The sequence below is a fragment of the Sinocyclocheilus rhinocerous genome, unplaced genomic scaffold (assembly GCF_001515625.1).
Source record: "Sinocyclocheilus rhinocerous isolate Xijiao unplaced genomic scaffold, SAMN03320098_v1.1 scaffold19, whole genome shotgun sequence".
In the NCBI taxonomy this organism is placed as follows: Eukaryota; Metazoa; Chordata; class Actinopteri; order Cypriniformes; family Cyprinidae; genus Sinocyclocheilus; species Sinocyclocheilus rhinocerous.
This window is the reverse complement of record NW_015638975.1, coordinates 958,320-983,658: the sequence shown is the minus strand read 5'-3', so window position 1 is coordinate 983,658 and position 25,339 is coordinate 958,320. Positions and strand designations below refer to the sequence as shown.

Below are 25,339 nucleotides of genomic sequence, written 5' to 3'. Positions count from 1 at the left end.
AAATTTAAGAGCTCTCATATGGGATTTGTCTTTCCCGAGGGATTTTGAAGCGGTCCAAACACACTACTGTGTGATTCTAACTGATCTCTGAGATATGGCAGAAGGGGAGAAAGTGTCTCCCTCTGGAGGAGGAGCTTGTAAAGCGTGCTGCAGTTCTCCAGTTCCCACTAGCTTAGCTTTCTCCGTTTATCTTGATGAAGACAAATGAACACATTCTAGCGTCTAATGTTGCAATCTCATTTTAGAACATCTGCATTTATAAATGTGACATGCATTAGTTTTATCAACTATTTGGCAAAGTGGAGAAAATCCATAGTTATTTAGAGAAGATTAATTGGGTTGGAAATGTACGCCAGCGCCTATTTGAGAGATAGGCTAATACACAAATGTTTAATTCATCCTCTGGTTCAGTAGATGGGAAGGTTATATGGATCTATTTGACCATAAATCCTCTGAAAGAGCATAGGCTAATGATCAGTGAATTATACTTATCAGACTCCATAAGTGCTTCATCTAATAAATGTATGTCTCAGAGGAAAGATATTGGAATTCCGATCATGATGGATGCCGCCTCGCCATTTAACCTTGGGCAGAGTCCAAGCTGGTTGAAATCAGGATCCCAAAGGAGAGGCGATCATTGTGATCATTCTCACATTTTGAAAAAAGAGAAAGTTGTAAGGGTGTGAGAACGTTAATATTCATTTGAATTCACTATGCACTACCAGAGTCATAAAAATGAAAATACACCCTTAAGAATCACACATACAGTCTGTAATAACGCTATTTATTGATTTATCATGGTTTTCTTTCTAAAAAGCAGCGATTTTACACTACTGTCATGTAGAAATATCGGTGTGAACTTGGTACACTGTAACCATATGAGACTCCAGAGGATTATAAATCCTATTCAACACTCCTAAGGAGGGAAGGGTCGATGACACCATTGTGCAACAACATCAAATAGATTAAACAATCCTTGTAAGGCCTTTCGCCTGCAACCTTCCAACACTTTCCTGTGTTGATGGGTTCACACTTGAAAACATGCAACACTGTCTTTGAGGTGAAACAAACCACTTTTGTTCTTCGATTGTTGTCACATACTAACTCATAAGGAAACGGTTCAGACTAATTTCCATGCGATCCACAGGAAGGCGAACTATCACTGTGTAGTGGTCTTTCTGTGGTCTAGTTCAAAGCTCTGTGCTGTCCTTTTCTGTTCTTCCAGATCCAGACCAATGTTGTGTAAGGTAGCCAAGTCTTTTCATCATGCATGTTGGTCTGACTAAGGATATCAGCAGATTGGCTGGGCTGCTGGGAAAATCCATTGTGACTGTTTCTTTGGGAATGCAACTTCTAAGGTAGTTGCACTACTGGGTGCTTCTTTTATCTGGCTCATGTTGCTCATATCTGAAGAGCTCTTACCAAACAATTTCTGACTCAACCTGTTCTCGCCCTGGTTGACATAAATCTGAATACTCAGAGTCATCTGAAAATGCAACAACTGAAGCAGAAATGAATCTTGCAAAAGGATCTCTGTACAGGGATTTTTTTCCCCCTGTCTTTTACTAATGATTATTTTTTTCCTCAGTCATAATTTCTCCGTCATTATGCTGTAGCAAGACAATTAGAAAATCACCTTCAAGAGAAGCCTTTGAGTAAAACATTTTAATGAAGAAATTACTCAATATCTTAACTTCTATATTCATAGTACATAATTCTTTAAACCTGACAATAAATGGGCATCAATAAGGAATCATTTGTCGAAAATACACACCAAAGATTTTTTTCCGTTTTTCTTTTTTTGAGGTAAATCATTTTTGTTTACATTGGTCAAGACATCGACAAAGTTACACATAGTAAAAACAATCAAACAATGAAATGAAAAATAAAAACATAAAGCAATTACACAAACTTTAGAATTAATACTCATTCAAAGAAAACATCTTTTTTTCTGAGATAGAGAGTTTCAGTGGTCTTAGTAAAAACTAATATGCCTACTAGATTTCTACCCAGTGGAAAGGCAAGTTAATTATGAGGTTTGAGAATGGCACCCCTCAGACACAACAGAGCTCCTTTGGCCACTTGCCGTGGGAGATCATCAGAGAGAGTGGTCGTAGTCTGTTAGTGTCTGCACGTCGCTGGTGCAGTGGTCAAAAGCATAGCCCTCTTTCACCGGGACTCCGAGTGCTTTAGTATGGTTAGTGGAGCCGGCGAAAGGAGGTCACAGCTGGAATGGGTGGAGGCAGTTAATTGTGGCGTGGATGTGGAGCTGCTAGTGGACGCGGGATGGAGATGAAGGGTAGTTCATGAGAACAGCCTACGAAGATGCAGGAGAAGAGGTGCTCCAATGCAGACGTGACGGGTGGTTACTGTGTGGTGTTTTACCACTATAGACAACCAAAGGATAATGGCTAGTGGTTAACCTCAGAGGAAGACTTCCCACTGCTAGGAACGTACATAGTTGTGCTTTAAGATTTCTTCCCTGACATCTTCATTGTAATGGTTTTCACCTCTGTATACTCTTTCAGTCCGATCTCACCCCTGGAAAATGAAGAACAACTGTGTCAGTGGAAACATAAATCAAATGTATAGAAACCGCAATTGTGATGTTATATCATTTATAAATGCACTTACAGTTCACGACCATTGCCGGACATTTTGAATCCTCCAAAAGGACACTGGCAGCTCAGGGCATTATAACAGTTGATCCTGCACAACAAAAAATACATTTCACAATCTTAGCGAGTTCATGGTATTACATTCAGTTCTGTGACATATTAGTGCTATTTCAGGATTTCAGGTCTTAGGGAAATCTTTCACCTTCACACATAATTGCAGATCATGTGGATTACTATTTAAATTATTGGATTTAAATAAATGTGACTACACTTGCAACCTGCTCAGTTTTTTTTTGTTTTTTTTTACAGTACAAAGATCTGATAATTCTTAAATTAAGAAGCAAATTTACCTAAGGTATTAAGTCTTGTTTCATAAAAAATTATCAAAGTTAATATCTGCCAATAGGTAAGAAAAATGTATTAAATTAAAAGAGAAAACATTCAATTTCGATAAATCTACTAGTAAAAAAAGACTATATATCTTATGGCATTTTGCTAAATATATAATGAAGTAAATATATCGTGATTTATAAATGTTTGGATATTTTAATAAAAAAACAAGACAAAAATACTTGTTTAGAAAACGATTTTTTTGCAGTGCGCACGTTAAGGTGTGCATATAACAATGATATTAGGGCCCAAAACAAACACAAGTGGATGGCATTTGTGTTTTATTTTGTGTGAGGATCTGTTGATGTGATATAACTCTTACCAGACAGTGCCGGCCTGCAGAGCTGCAGAGACATTCATGGCCTTGTTGAGGTCTGTGGTGAAGACCGCTGCTACCAGACCATATTCTGTGTTGTTGGCTCTCTCAATCACTTCTTCAATAGTTTTAAACTTCATGATCTGCTGAACTGGCCCAAATATCTAAAACAAAGTAGTTTTTTTTTTTTTGAACATTTAACATTCCAAGTTAGATTCAGAATTCAGAGATCAATCAAGCTTACCTCCTCCTTGGCAATGCGCATGTGGTCCTGTACATCAGAGAAGACTGTGGGCTCCACAAAGAAGCCTTTAGAAGGAGGAGCTTTGCCGCCACACTCCAGTTTAGCTCCCTCAGTGATGCCGCTCTGAATCAGCTCCAGTACACGACTCTGCTGCTCCGCACTCACCTGACACAGTCAACACAGAGATGATCAGCTACTGAATCCTGTGTCTTTATTTTCTCTGACTATTGGAACAGGCATCAGACCTTTTAATAATAAATTGGGTAGATCATGCAGATAATATAATGTCGTGTTTGATTATTAATGTTTCATTGTACTGCATTTTTTTATTTAAATTCTTGTTTAATAATATATGTAATGACATGAATTTTGAAATAATTTTGTAAGATTAAAAATAGTATTTAGGTATATATTATTATACTATAGCATATTATTATACATTACCGTGCAAAAGTTCTTTAGTCTTAAGCATAAGTCTCTTATGCGCTAAGGCTGCATTTATTTGATTACAAAATACAGTAAAAACAGAAATATTATATTTTATTACAAAATATTGTTACATTTTAAAATAAGTGTCTTCTATTTTAATATTATTAAACATTTTTATTTATTAATGTGATGGCAAAGCTGAATGTTAAGCATCCATTTGCTGCTCAAGAAACTTCTCTTATTATCAATGTTGAAAGCAGCTGCTTCTTAATATTTTTGTGAAAAAAGTGATGCATTTTTTTCCATGATTCTGTGATGAATAGAAAGTTCAACAGAACATTTATTTTAAATAGAAATCTTTTGTTACATTATATATGCCTTTACTGTCTCTTTTGATCAATTTATTGCTTCCTTGCTGAATAAAAGTACATATAAAAGTACACTCAAGTTTTTGATTGATGTCAACATGAAACATTAGCATATTGCCCACCCACTTGTTGGTCTTTTCGCACTGGTCTGAATGAAAATGCTAATTCATTCTTTGCCACTAGGTACTGCTTTTGGAGCGTAAAAATAGCGGTTTCCCCGGTAACGGCTGTACACAAAGCAGCACTGCACTCACTATCAGGCCTTACAGGCATGATGAAATGAAAATGAGACAAATCGAACCAATCACCGCAGATTAGCGTCACGCAAAGGAGGGGTTTGGAAAAATGAATCATTGAGCGAATCGTTTGGGAGTCGTTGAGCAAGTAAGGTAAAAAATAAATGCATATTATAAGACAATGAATATGCAAGGTTTTTTGACCTTGCATGCATGTCAACCTGTTGTTGGGGACTCCCAAAACCAAAATATGAACCTTTCATTACCCATAATAGGGGCACTTTAATTATTTATGATATTTCAGCAATGAACAGGGTCTTACCTGAGGTCCCTGCTCAGTGGTTGGGTCAAAGGGATTTCCAACTGTCCTTCTCTGCGCTCTCTCAACACTCCTTCGCACAAACTCCTCATAAATGGGCTCCTCAACAAAGATACGGGAACCAGCGGTGCAGCATTGACCACTATTGAAGAAAACACCCTGATGGGCCTGTTCGACTGCCAGCTCAACTGAGAAAGAGAGAAAACACATTATTAAACATCTGCCAGCAATGCACTATTATTTAAATAAAACAAAGAACAGCCCAAACAACAGGTGATAAATGAGCACTGTATCCCCTACATGCCAATAAGTCATTTATTAATAGACTTGGAGCCATACTTTTCCAGTTAAACAGCTGTAACATATCTCTCCCCAGTTTTTTCTGGTGTGTCTGCCGTTTATGCATACATACACGTGAGTATGTGCATCTGTGTGGGATAATGGACACCTGGGAAAAGGGTGGCAGGCTGTGGCATTTGAAGGGTTAATGGGAGCCGGCAGATTTACGGCTGTGGTGTGATGCGTCCGGGCAGGGTCCATTCGGCTGATTTACGGGGGCCGTGCTCACGGCTGCTGAAAACATTTAAAAGCTCTGACTTATGCCTTGGTTTGGTGGGCTATTTAGAGACAATAAGGGCCAAGGGTTTAGGAAGTGAGATGAGCTCATTTGAACGTATATGGGCCTCTCAGAAACATAAGACACTCAATTTTTTTGCCCAGACGCAGCTCTAAAAGATCCCCAAAGGTCTTTGATGTGAGAGTCTGTGGAGTAGCACCTGTGCACAAACTGTTGCAGCGGGACAACAGGAGGCCAGCCGTAAAACAGTGTCTGAATACTTACAATCAGCATCTGCAAAAATGATGTTGGGATTCTTTCCCCCGAGCTCTAGCGTGACTCTCTTCAGATTGCTCTTTCCTGCTGCTTCTTGGATCAGCTTGCCTACCTGTGGAGAGAGAAGAGCCGCTTTAATCACCGGGACGTCACAGAGGAGACTTACTAAATCTCAACATCAGTGGGATGCAGTCATTAATAAATCCTGCCGCATGAGAAGCCCCTCTTCAACAAGGCGACCAGCACCAGCACCATTATCAGGCCCATGAGATTCGGCTCACATCTTAAATATCTATTAGCGCATACGGTGGCGGCCAAAGAGAATGGAATGTCCTACACACAACAGTATCTGCTGGTTAATCGAGAACAGGAAGAACCGTCCGCAGGTTTGTGTAGGATGCTCAACACTGTTTGGAGCCACAAAATAACAGTGAAACAAGAGATTTAAAATGTATTTATTGGCTTTGTTAGTGCATAAATGAAAGCGTATGTAGTGATTATTGGTCTGGTTTTAGTTTCTCTGAGCTTAAGGAGCACGTTTCTTTAACAGGAGTCTACTGTTTCATAATTCCATGTCGGTTGCTGCTCTTCCTTGAATCTGTTCTCTTCCAACTGGATTTCACACTTCTTTTCACCTAAAGATTCACATTAGTGGTGGACTGGCTCTCATCTTACATGCTGTTCAGGCCTGTGTAAGCACTGCAGACATCGCACAGCTGCTGTCCATGGCACTGCTTCACATCACAGAGAACATTATGCTCATGTCAAACTATTCTTTTCATGTATAACTATTCTTGTGTGTGTGTGTGTGTGTGTGTGTGAGAAAACGTCTCACTCTTCACAGCCAATTCAGCGCTTTAGAGGCTGGTGAGCAGCACTCCTAACCATAAACAAACATTTGTAAATTTTTCCTTTCCGCAAAACATACTTACTGACAGTGAATATTTTCTCTATCTGTTTTCCATCAGATAGCGGAAAAAGAAAGGGAGAGGGGAGAAGACGAAGGGAAAACAATCCTCCTCATTTCCCTCTGACACTCTCGCTCAGTGGAAAAAAATGGAAGCTGGGCTCTTTGCACGAAAGTAAATGCCTACCTCTCACAGAAACTATGTGCATATGGGTGTTGCTCTCAGTTTTGGGAAGCTACTTTAGTTTTTCAAGCTACAAGATCTTCATAATTTAAAGTAGTTATGCTATAATAAAGCCACTTTTTTGAAAAAATGGTCAGCTACACTACAAGCTACTAACATTGAAGCTACTTAAAGTGGCAGTGCCTTTTTAAATATACACTACAGCGCAAAAGTTTGGGGTCGGTAAGATTTTTGAATGTTTTTGAATGAAAAGTATTATAAATATTATTGTACTGTTACCAAGACTGCATTTGTTTTATCAAAAATACTGTTAAAAATAGTAATATTATTACAATATAAAATAGCTGTTTTCTATTTTAATATATTTTAAAATGCAATTTATTTTTTTGGGATGTCAAAGCTGAATTTTCAGCAGCCATTACTCCAGTCTTCAGTGTCACATGATCCTTCAGAAATAATGCTAAAATGCTGATTTGTGATTATTACCACAGTTTAAAACTGCTGTGCTGTTTAATACTATTGTGGAAATTGATGAATAGAAAGATCAAAGGAACAGCATTTATTTGAAATACAAATCTTTTATAACAGCCTTTAAATGCATTTACTGTCACCTTTGATCAATTAATTACATCCTTGCTGAATAAAAGTATGAATTTATTTAATTTATTTTTTTAAATCTTGCTGATTGCTGACTATTTTTGAACAGTAGTTTATAACTATCCAACGATAGCCTATAATTCATACTTTTCAGTTTTTGAATGAATGAATAATATCTTAACTTATATGAATATAATATTCACTAATGTATATAAAAGAGGTTATAAAAAGTGAAAGTGAAAAAAAAAGAAACTGCAAGTGCCATGTAGGGACACAAATCAGTTAATTTACAAGAACTGTCGAAACAAACCCATTCATTCTAGTGAACTAATTTTGTTCAGTGCTAATTTGTTGGAAAAAGTAGGCTACCTTAAAAACCGCTGTTGTCACTTTACCAAAAAATGTCAAGTTACTAGTGCCACAATGTTTAGTTATTCCTGGTTTGTCTGCAGTCATGACCATAATTTGTGTATAATAATAATAATACATGTATAAAATGTTTGAAACCATTTAAAAATGTGTTTGAATGTGCTTTTTGATTTATGCAAGATGAAAAAGAAATCACACTGCACACTTGTCACAAAGGGGCTAGACTCCACAAATAGCAGCAATGGGCAGGTCATAATACACCAGAATGCCTCACTCCCTTGATCCCCCCACCCGCCCCTGGCCTAGTCCCTTATACACACGGCTGAAGTGACTCAGAGTCTGTGTATGTACACACACACACGCACAGCAGGAGAGATCTGGGCTGCCTAATCAAGTCCAGATTAGAGCTCAGCAACACCCACAGCAGCGGTGCTGACGGGAGGAGAAGAGCAAAACCCTGTGTGGCCGCTGCCAGTGAAGAGGAAGGGCGAGAGGGTGGGGTGTATAGTGATGAGTTTCCTGTGAAAGTCAGTCAGTGGAAGTGTGGGTGAAGACGGGTGGGTTGGGACCGTTTTCAGAGTGACGCTATGATCACTTGAGGATTTGTGTGGCCTGTTGATGTTTCTTTTTCAGTCACTGCACTCTTGTTTTATCAATGACATTTTGATTTAAAGGAAAGAAAAAGTCATCGCAGTCATCAAAATAGCAGAGAACTGGGGAATTACTTAACTGTCATTTCCCACAAAAGAAACATCTGTTGCATTTCAACAAGTGCTTTTCAAGGACACAAGCTTAGTTTGTTTTCTGTTGAAACAACACTTCTGTTTGTGTGAGAAGTCTTATGTCTACACACACAATTCTCTGTTTCTTTAACAATAAAGATAAACACAAAGTACATTTACACTACCGTTCAAACGTTTGAGGTCAGTAAGAGGTTGGAATAATTTTTGAAAGAATTATCTTATGCTCACCCAGGCTGCATTTATTTGATCAAAATCGCAACATTGTGAAACATTTCAGTTTAAAGTGTTATGTGTTAATATATTTTAAAATTTAAATTTGTGAAAAAATTTGAATTCTCAGCAGCCATAACCTTAATATCTTCAGTGTCACATGATCCTTCAGAAATCATTCTGATATGCTGATTTAGTCCTCAAAAACATTTCTTATTATTATCAATGTTGAAAACAGCTGTGCTGCGTAATATGTTTGTGGAAACGATGAATAGAAAGTTTAATATTTATTTATTTTAAGCATTTATTTGAAACATCATTTTTTTGGCAACATTAACATAGGTCAATATAAAAATGTCTTTGCTGTCACTGTTGATTAATTTAACACATTCTTGCTAAATAAAAGTATTAATTAGTTTAAAATAATTTATTGACCCCAAACTTTTGAAAGGTAGTGCACTTTCAAAGTTCAGTAAATAACTGAAATCATAACAGTTTAGTTTTTGCAAAGTCAGACTTACAGATCCAGATAACGTGATAATGTGCTTTTTTTCAAAGAAGACAGGTAATTCCTGTGTTTAATCCTTTATATATTTACGTATTCTTGGACAGACAGATGAACACTGTAGCTCCACTATGTAAAAATCCGCTGTAACTCGATTATAACTGGGCATGTAAATAAACTCACTTTTCCGGTCAAGCTAATGGCATCATAAGCTTTAGCTCTGTCTATAGTAAACATCAAAAAATTCACTTCAATTAATAACAAAACACATGCTACAAGTGTAAGAACAGATCAAAACATACACTGAAAAATTTCGATTTATGAGAGGCTGTAATTGAATTAGGGGCTTAAGGGTTCTTACCAGCGAGGCAAGTGTAGCTAGAGATAATCACTGTTTAAAATACGCTGTCACAGCAGAGTTATGTCGCTGTCAGTGAGGCCTGTTTTCAAGCGGTAAATTCTCTGTGCCTAACATGGTGCCTATTTTCAGTCCCTGGCTTTATATTAAATTTATACAGTTGGCTTCAAAAAGTCATTTTTCCTCCGGGGCCACAGTGTAACTGTCTAATGTCTGATGCATAGAGCTCAATAGAAAGGGTAGTCATTATACAGTATGCACAGGACACTTATAAAGCATAAATGAACTCAGGTGTCCAACCAGACTGGCGCGACATTAACAGTACATATGAAGTGGGGGCATGGTGTCCAATCCTTGTTTCTGTGCTGTGCTTATGACAGACCACCTGTGGATTAACATCTCACTGCCACTTCCACCTAAAACCTGTTTATTAGAAATGATTTTGGAAAGCCAGGTGGTCCGGTGTGAGAGCATGTGTAGTATGAGACAGCAGACAGAACCCCTATAAACACAACTTCCTCAGGCTTCTCATTAGTAATGGGGTATAAATGCACTAAACCCTTCACTGTCAGAAAAAAAACGTGCAAAAATTGTACCTATAGGGGTACAGTAGCTTGTCAGAAGGGGCAGTACTCTTAAAAGTTTGTACCTTATCTACCCCTAAAAGGTGCATATTAGTACCTTAAAGTAGTAATACGTACCCAAAAGGACCCAATATATATATATATATATATATATATATCAAGTGGAATTGAAGAACGAACTGGTGGGATGTAATTTAACAATATCAGGCCAAAAAGGAGTTCGTTTAAGGAGTTTAAAACATCTTGCCAAATGTCTACTGTCTTGTAAACACCTTTACATAAAAGGTGCTCCGTTTTAACGTGAAAATCTTCTGTACATTTCTTCTGTTCAGTCTGTTGAGGTCAGACAAGAGTAAACATATCCATATCGCTATGATTACATGCTTTCTTAACTGCTATTTTCTCACTGCTGTCACTTTTGTTGCGTTCTTCTTTTTATAATTTGGCCTTTAAGGTACTTCTGTGAACCTTTTAGGAGTAAATAAGGTACAAAGTTGTCCTTTTAAGGGTACTTTCCCATTGATAAGCTGTTGTACCCTTAAAGGTAAAATATTTGCACATCCCAGTGGTTCCAAAATGCCTAAAATGTTTAATGTGACACCCTGCAGTCTTGCGCACTTCACTGATGCCTGAATGAAGACCACAAGACTGCGAGTCCACATCAAAAGTGCCATTCGGGACAGGGCCTATGTCACACCCGGCGGAAAGGAGGATGAGGGAAGAGGGTGTGATTCTTCCATTTGTCCGATAGGAAAATTACCTCAGTCGATCCTGTGAACGCCACTTTGTCTATGCCCATGTGCGAAGCGATCGCGGCTCCCGCGGTTGGCCCATAGCCTGGCAAAATATTGACGACTCCCGGTGGAAACCCAGCCTGTGAAAACAGTACGAGAGGAAAAAGCTTTAGACGAGAGCTGAGCCAAGAACACCACAGGCCGTGGAGGGGGAATCCAGACCCACCCCGACCTCCCTACAGGCCCTGTGGAAGAGAGGATGGACAGAACTTCAAAAGGAAGAGAAGAAAATAGGCCTCTTAATCAAAGAGAAAGGGAAAGGCAGAACAACAAAGGTCTGGGTGCAGTTGGGAACGAATGATGAAACAGCACTCATTTGCATGAATGTGTGTTGATGTTGCTTTTGTATCACTTTGATCATTTTATGGCTGTATTATGAATGTGATGCGGTCATTCAAAACAATGTTGCAAAATCACGTTGCTGTACCTCTTTGATCAGAGCACCGATGTAGAGGCAGGTGAGAGGGGTCTGCTCAGCAGGTTTCAGGACAACAGTGTTCCCGCAGCTCAGCGCTGGCCCCAATTTCCATGCTGTCATCACCAGGGGGAAGTTCCACTGTACAGACATAGGTCAGGAACTTACTGTGGGAGCTTGTTCAGACAACCTCATATCTCTGTTTCTTGAGAGCATAACTCCTTCACTAATGATTTCAAACTCTTGCACATTCATTTGGAAACCGAATGTTTCTAAAAAAGAGTCACACAGTCTTCTGTATCACTTCAGCCCAGTAATTTATGCCTGTCAGTCTCCTACAATCCTCAAAGACCTGCTAGATGGACCAGATTTCAGTGGAATATTTGGTGTGCACTGTTGGAAACAAGTCATTTCTCATGTCATGAGGTCTAGAGTGGTAAGCACTTCATCGTCACAATCAAATTATTATTTTTTTGCTTCCTCGTTTCTATTTCTGTCCTTCAAGTATACCTCCCACTCACCAATGCGTTTCTCTTTTCATTATTTCTCAGTTCCTTTTTCTGCCTCACTGGCACTGGCCATGACCTCCTCCTGCCAGTCTGTTTGTAGCCAACCGTACAGTGACTAATAAGAACCTCAAACACTTCCAGTAACCTGAGCAATATATTTTAAAGATACAGCGTAATGGAATTAGTTGCAGATATTTTTTGCAGTTTTGTGACGTACATCTGAATGAAACGAATTACGGTGGGAACTTGGTTCAAGCTATCACTTGTTGATTGGATGGATGCAGATCTGAATGTAAGTTTATGTATGTTTATAAAAAGGGGAAGGGTTTAAGCAGAATTGGAAAATTCCATCAAATGTCACCAAAAAGAAGTCTGTCGTTTCAATGGAAGATTGAGTTATGACATTTTGATTAATGAATCATTCACAATAAGATCAATAACATGAATTTATTAAATAGCCTTTTAATTTTAGGCCAACTTCAAACAAAAGAGAGCTTCCCCAAAAACTAAACCACCATACCTCAACAAGCCTGTCATCCCTCACTAAGGAGTTCAAATACCTCCCTATTAAGAACTGGGAATTTTTAACGCATAAACACATTTCATTACACCAAATACACAAAATAATGTTCTTTTTAGCAGCATCATATGACCCCTTTAAGGAAAATCTCAAATAGGGCCAAAACACTCACAGGAACGATCTGTCCACAAACTCCGATGGGCTCATGTCTGGTAAGGGTGAAGTATTCTCCATCTGTGTGACAGAAAAAACAAAAGGAACCAGAGTATTAGTCAACACAGGGTAAATGGTGACAAATACACTTTACACTTGTGCTTAGAGAATAAATCAAGACTGATGCAATTCAATAAAAGGTGAAAATAAATGACATTATACAGAAAAGTTCGCATTAGCTGACTTTTCAAGCAAAAGAGCTTATGATAATATCACTGTCTACAAAAGACCCTGTTTTTGTGTTACGGCAACATGGAAAAGAGTGCGTCCATCCCCTCGCTGTGGAAACATGCAGTTGGCGTAAAGTATCTGGACGAGAGGCATGCCAGTGATTCATCTCACTTGGTGGCCAGATAAGAGAAGGCCAAAAACACACATTCTGTTTGTTTGTGCTGTAATTCTATTATGGATGAGATTGGAAATGAAATAAAGCAAATCACTGTGAGTTCCCACTATGCAAGTTTAGTTTAGCAACACAACAAAGGCCCAGTGCTGAGCTCCAGCGCTGACAGGGGGATTTACAGTTCTTTTCCCCTCCATTCTTCATTTTTATTTCTCCCGCTGTGAAAATCGTATCATAACAGCATGCAGCGGCATGTGTGCTTGTTTGTGCAAGATGAGAGAGTGAATATGAGAGAGATATTATCAAATACAAGAGTGACTGCTTTATATGAAGGACAGTATAGGACAGCATAAGCGCAAATATTAGAGTGTGAGCCAATCAGAGAGAAATGGTGACAGACAGTGTTGGAATGCACAATAATTACAGGGACGCCCGATGGCGGACACCTCTCTCAATTTCCTCTAACCCATGTGGCCCATGTGACAGGGGGGCCCTGAAGGGCGGCTTCACAATCTCCCCCGCGCACACATACTTGCACACTAATGGCTGCACCGTGACATCAGAGCTGCAAGTCTACTGCTGTCCCGTAGTCTCCAGGCTCCCTGCCACGTTCCTTTCAAACAACTAAATTAGCCAGAACAGACCCCCAGTGCCCCCCCGGCCCCGTAGCTGTCACTGTGCTCCACCGATGGCAGCGCTCCACAGGAGGGCGGCCATTAGCACTCAGATTTATAACTGTTACGGGACCTCCTCTGTTTACCCTCAGTGCACCTTCATAACCCCACAACATCTCCTGCAGGCCTCAGAGAAAACACAGCTCTACCCTGGCTTAGAGCTGTGGTCTCTCTGCTCAAGGTCAAACTTCCTTAAATGTCTGGGATGGGCCTGTACCTAAAGGTCTGGTCTGCATTCACATAATGACAGTTTCCAGTCCACTGCGCACGTATCTTCCATGCTCTCCAAAACGTCTCCTTCTGCATTGCTGTGTCACCAGCTTTCGTAAACATACAGTTTATATCAGTGACATTATGTGGTTTTGGATATATAACGCACCATCCCCTATGTGTGAAATGTAATAACCAATATACACTTTTTAATGATTCTGACAGAAGTTTTTTATGCTCACCAAGACTGCATTTATTTGATCAAAAATACAGTAAAAACAGGGAATTGAAATTACCATTTAAAATAAGTTTTCTATGTCAAAATGTAATTTATTCCTTTCACAGCAAAGCTGAATTTTCAGCAGCCATTACTCTGCCTCCAGTGTCACATGATCCTTCAGAAAACAATCTAATATGCTGATTTGGTGCTTAAGAATAATTTCTTATCATTACCAATGTTGAAAACAGTTGATAACAGTGATAGATTTATTTTCATTATTCTTTGATAAATATAAAGTTTACAAAACAACATCAAAAAGAAATCTTATGTAACATTATGTCTTTACTATCATTTTTTATCAATTTAATATTCCTTTCGGAATAAAATTATTAATTTCTTTTAAAAAATAAAAATTACTGACCCCAAACTTTTTAATGAGTGTACATATACAGATATATGCATATACATACAGTATATTACATGTAGAAAAAAGTATGTGTAAGGATTTATACAAAGGGTTTTATTTTATTAATTTTATAGGAAATAAAAAAAACTTTTTTAATAAAAAAAGATATTTTTAATACAAAGTTTTAATACAAAGATTAATTTTAAAAATATATATTTAATAATTAAATAAAAATTTCAGAAATCTAAAATGAAACGTCAAATAATTACATTATTTATGTTTTCTAACCCCACGAAAAGTGCCCGCTGCTTTCCTTATTTCTGTTTGAGTGCCTGTTTACTGTGAGGTGAAACTTTGCATCCAGGCTAACTTTTGTGGTTACTAAAATGCTAAAAAAATGTCTGTAATCTACTTTTAAGTCGTGGAACCGTGGATCTTATCTGCCCATCCAGCAAAATATCGAAAAGTTTTAATGGTTCCCTGAAGGTCCACAAAGAAGGAGGAGAGGAAAGGTTTCCCAGTGTCCAGAGACTCCAGGGTCTGGGAGAAGAGAAGGAAGATGAGAGTGTGGGCGTGTGATGAAAAATCACTCATAGAGATTAAACCTGATTCCCCCCATGCTGCATTCAGACTAAGCATATCTAAAGCACACACTTCCATCTGCTCCCCCAGGAAACATGATATTCATATAGCCATCACCAGAGACCTGACTTTGTTATCTCTGTGTCAGCCAGCCATGATTTCTTATCGACGTGGGATTAGATTGATATAAAGAGTGATTGTAACCACATGGACATCGCATTTTTCTTTCAAAGCAATTTGCTCTGACACTTGTTCAGAGCTGGATGGAGAAAATCTGTTGTTTCAGGCCATTTAAGACCAAGTCTAAACTGTAACATGAAAGAGATTTACTCAAAATGGCTACGGCGGAGAGCTGCATGCACAAAGACTAACATAGCACTTTTGTTTCTGAATCTGTCTCTTTAGACACATCTCCGCGAGTGGGAAGTAAAAACAGATGTCCAGGGCGGAGGAACGCCGGAGATAAAAGCACATCACGGAACAGAACAATACCTCTCTTTAACGTTTCCCTCTTAACCTAAGTGATCGTTAACGCCCAAAGGTCATGTGTTTCAACTCGGCGTTGTCATCATCATGAGTTTCAGACATTTGCAGGACAAATCAAAATTGTTAGAAAAACAACAACCCCTACGGCTCCTGCCATGAAGTTTCAATAAGCCTGAGGCAGACAGACAGGCCCACTCATTAGACACTTGCTTATTGTTGTGAGCGTCTTTGTCTGCTCAGATGGCTCTGTCCTGTTAAATCTGATTCTCACTCACCGAAAACTGGCACTGACTAGAATGAGACTTGGTTTAAGTGTGGTCAGATGACCACTGGTTTGTGAGTGAAGCTGATAGTTATGAGGGAGTCAAGACCGATGTCAACAAGTCAGGCATTTTGCTTCTAATTGAGCAGAACATATGGAAACAATTATCAGACATATATTAAAGAAATCAAAAAACATCATGCAGGATTTTTAAAACCTGCAACAAAAAAATGAGTTGCTGGAATTGTTTATGTTTTTGGAATACAGTGCAAAAAATGTCTCAACCTGATGGATAGCATTGGAATAGGTGCCCTGAGTAATAAAACATATATTTGTGATAGTACTATAGACTGTAAAAAGCAAAAAAGATGCCCTGCATGTGTTAACGTGGGCCAAAACTAAAGGTTGCATTATATCCAACACGACATTAAAGTTTACATTTAATAAATCAAATTCACTTACAGTATATTCCCTGTTGAAAAAAACCAGCATATGCTGGTTAGGCATGTTTTGAAGCATGGCTGCTGGTTTGAGCTGGTTTAAGCTGGTCTTTAACTGGTTTGTGCTGGTTTAAGCTGGTCATATGCTGGTCCTAAGCAACTAGCTCCTGCTCAGGACCAGCTTAGGACCAGCACATGACCAGCTAAGGACCAGCTTAAACCAGCTCAGGCCAGCAGCCATGCTTCAAAACATACCTAACCAGCATATGCTGGTTTTTTCAATAGGGTTCTCTACATTTCATTCAGAAAAGTTCCCCCAACAAACATTTAAGTAGAAGTTTAGTTTTTGTGTTGGATGAAGTACTCACAGCAAGGTAGGCACTGTCTCTTTCCACCAGGTTAGCTAGCTTAAACAACAGCCTCCCACGCTCAGATGCATCCATCTTCCTCCATACTGAACCTAGAGAGAAGGCCAAACGTGCAGCCTGCACGGCTTTGTCCACATCAGCCTAACAGAAAGGCAAGGGGAACGGACAGAGAGAGAGAGATAGAAGCAAGAGGAGGAGAGTGACAGGAGAGCACTTAATGATATAACTTTATCCTGTAAACAGGTGTTTGTCCACCTCTGGGACAAATGAAATCCATTCATTCCGGATGAGTCTCAATGACTTCCCCAGTTGCACGTTCAGGGGGTCCCTGTTTCCTGTATCCATTCTGGTTTTCCACACTTTCTGCCTGATTTACAGAGAGGAACTACAGCCTCTAGCTTGCTTAACCACATTAGACTGAACTACAGCCCCCTCCCTCCCTCCCTCTCTTTCAATTCTGGATGCTTATTCATGCTGAGTGAAGGCTGAAAGTGAGAAGCACAATAGCGGTGCTGGACGACTAAATGTAGTCCAGCAGAGCAATTGTGCCAAACCTGTTCTGGCAATGGTTTGACCAATTACCAAATACACACTTTGCTGACAAACACACTAGCATGCTAAAAAAGCACACACACACACCTTATCTGCTTCCTGGACATCACAGATCTTCTCCCCTGTAGCCGGGTTGTATGTGCTGAAGACCTTACCGCTCACAGAATCATGCCATTCGTTATTAATAAAAATCTACAGGAGAGAAGAGAAAGATACAGTTTAGTTTTCACAACAGTGAGGCCCTTTAAAAAAACTTGAATTACTTAAAATCAGTGGTAGACTGTAACAATGTCTTTTTTAGTTTTGGTGCACACACCAAAAGTTTCTTGGAATAAACATTTGATGAAAAAAAGGAATTTAAAAAAAAAGTTATTTTAGCTACATTTTTATTTTCATTTCATTTAACTAAATTTACTAAGTTAACTAAAACTGAAAAAAGGCACAAACACAACAAAATGACTAAAACTTAATTGGATCACAAATTGTGCTGGTTGGAGCAAGACTCTAGAGTTCAAATCAATAAGCTCTACTCCTGTCTTCTTTTACTCAAGTACATGATTTAGATACAACGTCCACCACTACCTTAAATTGCTGTAACAAAACAAGACAACTGTTTGCATGAGAATTAAGCATTTTAATGCAGAATATGTCAAACACCATCCATAAAATGTGCATCTTTAGGCCCTTGAGGAATTACTGTGAGTTAGTTAGTAACTTCATGATGATGAACAGAATTAAAAGAGACAGTCTTTCTCCTCCTGTGTGTTTCATGGTTGTGGTGTGAGAGGAATCTCTGGGAACCGTGTGCTATTGCAGGGCTGCCCAATATCACTCTCTTGGGAGTGATCCAGCAACCAGACAGAAAGAGGTGGGGGAAAGGGGAAAGGAGAGATAAATCCCTATCAGACACACAAGACACACAAATGCACCTACAGATAGAAGTGCATAGATACACACACAAATGCAGAAATACACACAGACACACGTTTCACAACATCACTGCTCGTTTACGAGATCATAAAACACAGGCTGCACTCTGGCGCTGGTGATGCGTTAAAAGAAGCGGCCCGTAAAACAACCGCCTCAGATTCCAAAAGATGGATTTTTCAAGCTCGATAAAGAAGAAAAGAAAAATACATCTTTCTCTATGCACAGAACATACACATAAGGCAAGAGTGGTTTCAATATTCAGTTGAAGACTTACGCAAACAGATGGCACTTAAACCGATTTCAACAAACCGGTGACAGATAAGGTGTTAAAGCATCTGCTGGCTGTGAGCTCTACATTTACTCTTACATAAAATACATTTACTCTTCCTGTCATCTGCATAGAGGAAGACGTCTGGTTCAAAGTGAACCGTGGCCCTGGGCCTCCTCAAGCTCTCCAACATGTTTACTAATGTAAACTTACAGGCTTAAGTACAATTTAATTGGCTGTAAACCAAGAGGCGTGTTTACTTTAGAACAGGTATAAAATGCCAGTTGACTTGGAGGCGGTTCAGGCTGCCTCAGTCAATCCCACTCTGTGTCTCCCCTAAAACTGGCATGAATACAGTAAATCACTCCTGGTCATGCTAGGTATCAGTCTGTACCATGCTGATTCCTCTCCGATACATGTACTTCAGACTCCCTTCTCTCTCTCTCGCTCGCTCCTCACAGGCCTCTTGCATTAAGGGGGCCACTTTTAATCTGACTCTCATTTGGAGCACTTCATAAAAGTGTCAGTGGCCTCGTCGAGCCGAGGGCCTGTTACAAAAACAGAAAGCACCGTAGAAGAGCGAATTGGTTTTCAAATTTATAGAGGCCACTGTAGTGGAATGCCTTAAATCAGGGGCAGACTGTGACAGGCCAGTGGGCCGGGGAAGAATGCAGACGGTGGGTAGCTTTATGCTCTTCGTAACCCCACACTTACGGCACTCCCGGAACGGAGGAGAGGGGAATGCTGGGTGAGCAGCGGACTGGGCCACCATCTAAATCACGACTAGAAAAAGGCGACCATTAGAGGCCATTTGGCCCAGTCTTCCCTGAGCTCTGGGGGCTCTCGGGCTATTGTCTCTTCCCATTGAGAAAGTTGATAAAGAGCGACAGGCCAGTGCAGTAAATCAACTCTCAAGCTTTCTTTATACTTTGGCTTTGATTAAAGAAAAGGGATAAGAACGCAAGTGCAAAAGTGCAAAAATTCATATTGATCGCCGCTTCTTTGCCGTAACCCTGCTGGAGGCTTCAACAGGGCTGTAAAGAACCTGAGTAATCGTACTTCATTACTATACTTAAGCATTATTTGGAATTTGTATCGAAACTGAATACTTCTAACACAATTACTTAGCAAAAGATACTTTTTACTTGTTAGAAATTTCATTTAAACACCTGAGGTAAAAAATACATTTCTCACAGGTCACAATGACTTAAATCTCCCACATTTTTGTCCATTTTAGTGAATTAGCAAAGCAAAATAAGCTAAAATTATGCAAGCTTTTACATGCCAACACCTCCATTTCAGTGTAGGCACAGTTATGGTCCATATCTGTCCTTGTGTAGACATCGTAAAATCATTTCAAGCATTGCTAAATAGGGACAAACCTGACTCAAGTGTAAGCATGGTCGACAGTCAACTATTCAGTTGTCAAACACCTATAATATTTGTAGAATTTAAAGTTGAACTATTACTAGTGACAGGTTTCATGATTCTGGATAGTATTAGGACATTTTTATTATAGAGGTGAACTTTAATTAACAAAGTTTTGAGCATGCAGTATGCTCAGTTTAATACTTTCTTTCATACCATACTTTTTTTGCTTGATTTTGGCAGACAAAAGCAAAGAAACATTTAAGTAAAATTACATTAATTTTAAAATTACATGTAATTTTACTTAACTATTTCTTTGCTTTTGAAACTGAAAAAGTGAGTCTTCACTCAAATACTTTTTTACTTACCCTCACTTAAATTCTCATGATTTTTAACAACGCTCTTCAGTGTGGCTAAGCTAAAAACATAGTGGAGTTTGTTTGAGGCAGAGTGCTGGAAGTACTTTCAAACTTGAGTTGAGTATGAAAACTAACCGCCAAGCTGTGACAACTAGATTTTGTTTACAACAGTACGGGGCCAGAAAATGTATTATCTGGTAAACAAAACAGCCACTTGATGCAGTACACAAACAGAAAGAGAAGCACTGCCAGTTCATCCTACGCTAACAGTTACGAAATCGGACAGAGTGCAGATAGGTTGAGATTTTACGCGCAGGCCACAGCACAAGACAGCTGCAAACATTTAGAATCACTCCATGTTTTTTGATTTAAGCTGTCAGTCTCATGGTGCTGACTGCGCTCGTCTGCAAAGCTAATTAGATGGTGAGATATGCAGTGCCTATCACAAACAGATTGTGGAAGAGGGACCCACGGCGAATGATGACAGCATCACTAGGCTTATGCTCCTTATTGCTGAGATTTTTATCACCAGCATTACTTCACACAGGAAAGAGGGTTATCGGCCACAAAAGCAGGAGGTCGACTTTGTTCCTCAGGGAGCGCTAGAGCTAGAGAAGAGTCTTTTTGGGGGGTGACTCGAATGACTCTAGCAGTTGTAGAATGCTGATCCGTTTCTCATCTGCCCCGGCGAGCTCTCTGGAGGCTTCGCACAACTGCAAGAGGAAGCGGAGCAGGAACGCGGACGGAGGATGCCAAAGCTCACGCTACAGCCAGCGAAACATCTGTTTGGCCGCCAGCACCTTCTAATGGCTCAGACACATAAGGGATATTTAATGGCAAACATTTCTTGGCCATTGTAAAACAATTCTTTTTTATATGTGCGCTTTATCTGCGCTTTCATGGAACAGGCCGGGATTCCCTCACTTTCACTCTGCAACTGGACACACTTCAAGATGTTGATAATTACTGATGTTACAGGAGAAGAGGGAGCTTAAGACATGGAAGTGAGACTGCATGTCATGTTCTCACTCTCTCTTTTCTGTAACATAATTCATTGCAAATACCACGAGTGAAATGTCGAATTGTGCAACATATGTTAGTCTACAGAGCAGGTTGACAGGGACACCCCAACTGTCAATCTTAGTTAGCATTCCATAATAAAAGTGTAAAAATGTAAGTCTAAAGTGACAAAACTTTTTATTAACAATTTATTAACATTAGTTAACTAACAATACACAATATTTTAGTATTTATTAAACTTGGTTAATGTTAATTTCTACATTTACAGAGTGTAAATTGCCAATAGTTAATGTATTTTGAACAAATATGATCAATAGCATATTTAATATCACTTTAATATATTTATGTAGTATATGAATTACAATTATGAATTACCATATTATAGATTATTATAGATGAATAATCACATATTATCTAGATTAATAAACGCTGTTAAAAAAAACTTTGTTAGGTTGTGATACAAAAGTTACATTACCTGTTCAAGTGATAGCTCACCCAAAAATTTTGTCATAATTTTTTCAACCTCAAGTCTGGTTTTCTTTCATTTTTCACAGAACAAGCAAAGTCATGCAGGTTTGGAACAACATGAGGAAAAGTAATGAGTATTTGCATTTTTGGGTGTACAATCCCGTTAACAAATTAAACCATTGAAGATTTTTTTAAACAACAAAAAATATAAATTATAATATACTTACTTGGTTAATATAATATAATATAATATAATATATAATACTTGGTTAGCATATCTGTGCTAAATTTAAATAAAGTAGCTAGAACAAACATGCTATTGTTAATAATACAAAGACAAATCAAGCATTTTGTTCCTGAGGGAGAAAAACAGTGCAAAGGCCAAAGATAATCAGTGAGGAAGATGTGAAGAAAAGATCAAGAGTAAGAAAGGGGGAAAATTATAAGTCAAAGCAAAAGAGGGTGAGAGAGAGAGAGTCCTCACTGTGCCGCTTACAATAAATCATGGTTCTCAGTGTATGCTCTACTTTGGCCGCTGTTTGATGTGAAGAAATGGTGGGTTTTGAAGTGAAAAACTCCAGAGGTATGGGACAGACTCTCGTAAGTCAGGGCCACTGACCCTAACAGTGAGACACGGCCATATATTACACCCTGCTGGACAGCTTCTAGAGCAGAAAACCCCCCTGACTCCCATCTGTACTATCTCATGCACTGAAGGATTGATGGGGTCTACCTCATTCACTCAAGCTGTCTCCCAGATTAGCTTACAAAAGTCCTCACTTCAGCACACACTACTGTCCTGGCTGGACGCTTAAGCCCTTAAAATATAAAGACATGTCCAACAAATGGTTATCAAGTGTCTTTTTCTCCATGAAGCTCTCAGTATAGAGAAACGAACACGTGCACAGACGAATATGAAAATTCTATCATTTACTCACTCTTATTTTTGGAAAAATCAAGATATTTTGGACCACACTAACTTTCATTGCATGGACAAAAAATATCTTAATTTTTATCGTGAAAACATGCTTCAAAGTATCTTCTTTTGTGTTCCACAGAAAAAAGGTTTGGAATGACATAAAGGTGAGTAAATGATGATTTTTCATTTTTGAGTGAATTATACCTTGAACAATTAAACCACATTCATTAGAAAACCCAGAATTCTATGCAAAGTTTATCTATACATGTTTATTGAATATCATTGATCAATTCCACTGACTGCAAACCACATCTAATCCAAATGTGCAATTATCAGTTGCACAGCACAGGGGAAAGCGAGAGAGTAACATCCTGTCTCCTGTTTCCTATCTTTTTCCAGGTTTTAATCTCAAGGGTCTGCTTCACTTATGTGTTATAACTGAATGGAGTGAGCAAATCATCACCCTGCCTGCTGGAATCCAACACCTCTCTTTCAAAAAGACTCCTGGGCCCTAATCAATTACACTGATACACACACCTATCAACATAACCTTTCCTTTCTTTTTCTCTCTTCCATTCGAAGAGAAAAAAAAGAGAAAACATCCATAACCAGCCATCACCGGAGACAAATTTATGGCTTCCTTAGTGCCATGATCAGCCCAGTGGGCCAGCAGACAGAGAAAGAGAGAAAGAGAACTCCTTCAGCAGACTAGCTCTCCCGTGACCAGTCAAACACGCTCTTTATACACTGTGTGGAGTCAAGAGGAGATTCTGTAAGACTGTAAAGCGTATTGAGCTCAGGTGTCTGCACCAAACAACAGGACTTTGAGAAATATCGGCGTGATAAGCGGAAGCTCGGTCGTAAATGTTCAATGGCACAGCAGATAAGTTCCCTATCAGTGTCTTTAATCTCAAGTCTGTAACAAATGCAGGTGTAGTGACTGTCACATAATAGGCACAAATGTAATTGGTGGGGTAAAAAGTTTACTGGGGAGCACAAAGTCCACGTTGTAGCAATTTTACTGTCATTTTACCATACAAGAAACTATCCTAACTATTCAGGTTATTTGGATTTAGCATGTGAACAAATTAAACAAAAACTAAATTTAAAAAAAAACTGCAGCACTCATTATATCAAGTGTTAATCTTATACTGTAAATAAGTCTTTAAATTAGTGCTGTCAAATGATTAATCACGATTAATCGCAACCAAAAAATTTTTTTATTTTTTACATAATATATGTATGTGTACTGTGTATATTTATTATCTATATATAAATACACACACATACAGTATATATTTTTACATAATATATGTATGTGTACTGTGTATATTTATTATGTATATATACACCCACATTATATATATATTTTGAAAATATTTACATGTATATACATTTATATATCTATATTCTTATATTTTATACTATATATAAATACATTTAATATATAAACATAACATATTTTTCTTAAATATATAAATGCATGTGTTTGTATTTATATATACATAATAAATATACACAGTATACACACATATCATGTAAACAAAAACGTTTATTTTGGATTAAAAAATAAATAAATATAACCATGACTATGTCTAATAACGATACGCTCACATACAACAAACCATTCATTGCTGTAAAATACGTTTTGTAATGATTATTGTATTCCGGGTCGTTTTTCACCTCTCCTGGCAGTTCAACTTTACTGGAGGTCATTGCGTCTCTTGAAGATGCCGGTTGGGTTTTTTTCTGCCGATTTGCGATTACTACTTTGGAATCCTTCCTGTGTTTATAACCAGGTGTCAGCCCTGGTCCATTTTTATTGGGCAGAGAATTGGGCCGTCCTCCTAATATAATTAAAATGGAGCATTTACATAAACTAGGCTACTCTCTCTCCCTTTCTGACCATACTGAGTGAGAGAGATACCACCCACTCTCAAGACAACGGTATGTAGGAGTATCAGGGTTTATCAGGAAGAAATTCAACTGACAGGCAGTAGTAAACTGCACTGTAAAAATGTTTTGTCAGGTAACCTGAAAATGTGTTTCATGTGAATCTAAATGATCAGTTTCAAGTCAAAATAGTATAGGCTATACTATTTTATTATTTAACTCAGTAACACAACTGAATGTTAACGTTTTAAGGTAAAGATCTAGTTTAAAAAAATAATTTGATAACATATTTATTTAATATGACCGTATTAAACACACCTTTCATGTGTTTTACAGGGAAAAAAATTCTAATTATTTTAAGATGTTTTTAAAATAAATTTTTCAAAAAGTTGTTCAAAATAATACATTTTCCATGCTCTAGCCTGAACGCCCGTCTGGTGGTCTAAAATTGTACAGCAGACCATTAAATCTATTTTTCTTTTCAAACTAGGCTATAAACATCGTGTACTTTGCATACAGTCTGTTTGCTATCTGAAATGATCAATAAAAGTAGGCTACTATATTCAAAAATAAAGGTTAGCTAGGCTTTCTCTCCATTGGGGTGCTCAAACTGGCACGTAAACGTTAAAGTTTTCTTTGGCAAAGCCCGTTTGCCCCTTTGACTCTCACAGATTCTCCTGTAACACATCTATCCCGTCAGAATGTTATTCGTCGATCTACATCAAGCGATCACAGGTTATTTCCTCGTCAACCCTCCTGCAGTTTTTAAAATAAATTTTTCAAAAAGTTGTTCAAAATAATACATTTTCCATGCTCTAGCCTGAACGCCCGTCTGGTGGTCTAAAATTGTACAGCAGACCATTAAATCTATTTTTCTTTTCAAACTAGGCTATAAACATCGTGTACTTTGC

General features: G+C 38.4%; 1 protein-coding gene across 1 annotated transcript; it reads right to left on the bottom strand.

Moving 5' to 3' along the window:
* Nucleotides 1–788: 788 nt before the first annotated feature.
* Nucleotides 789–24,251, bottom strand: LOC107750602 (retinal dehydrogenase 2-like). The gene is made up of 13 exons (XM_016566093.1): nt 24,219–24,251; nt 17,291–17,395; nt 16,652–16,792; nt 14,935–15,053; nt 12,620–12,692; nt 11,431–11,559; nt 10,970–11,083; nt 5,762–5,864; nt 4,924–5,108; nt 3,569–3,733; nt 3,331–3,488; nt 2,635–2,709; nt 789–2,541 (listed from the first exon to the last, which is right to left on the bottom strand). The coding sequence occupies exons 1-13, from the start codon at nt 24,249–24,251 to the stop codon at nt 2,469–2,471; spliced, it is 1,473 nt and encodes a 490-aa protein (XP_016421579.1). The 3' UTR covers nt 789–2,468.
* Between the last annotated feature and the right edge of the window lie 1,088 nt (nt 24,252–25,339).

What these genes read in the sequence shown, in the direction of transcription:
- LOC107750602 (XM_016566093.1), bottom strand. Translation starts at nt 24,251, where the DNA reads ATGACCTCCAGTAAAGTTGAACTGCCAGGAGAG. An exon ending in ATGTCCAGGAAGCAGATAAG is followed by an intron (nt 16,793 to 17,290) that starts GTGTGTGTGTGT and finishes CCTTTCTGTTAG; the next exon opens with GCTGATGTGGACAAAGCCGT. An exon ending in TGCGCATTGCCAAGGAGGAG is followed by an intron (nt 3,489 to 3,568) that starts GTAAGCTTGATT and finishes ACTTTGTTTTAG; the next exon opens with ATATTTGGGCCAGTTCAGCA.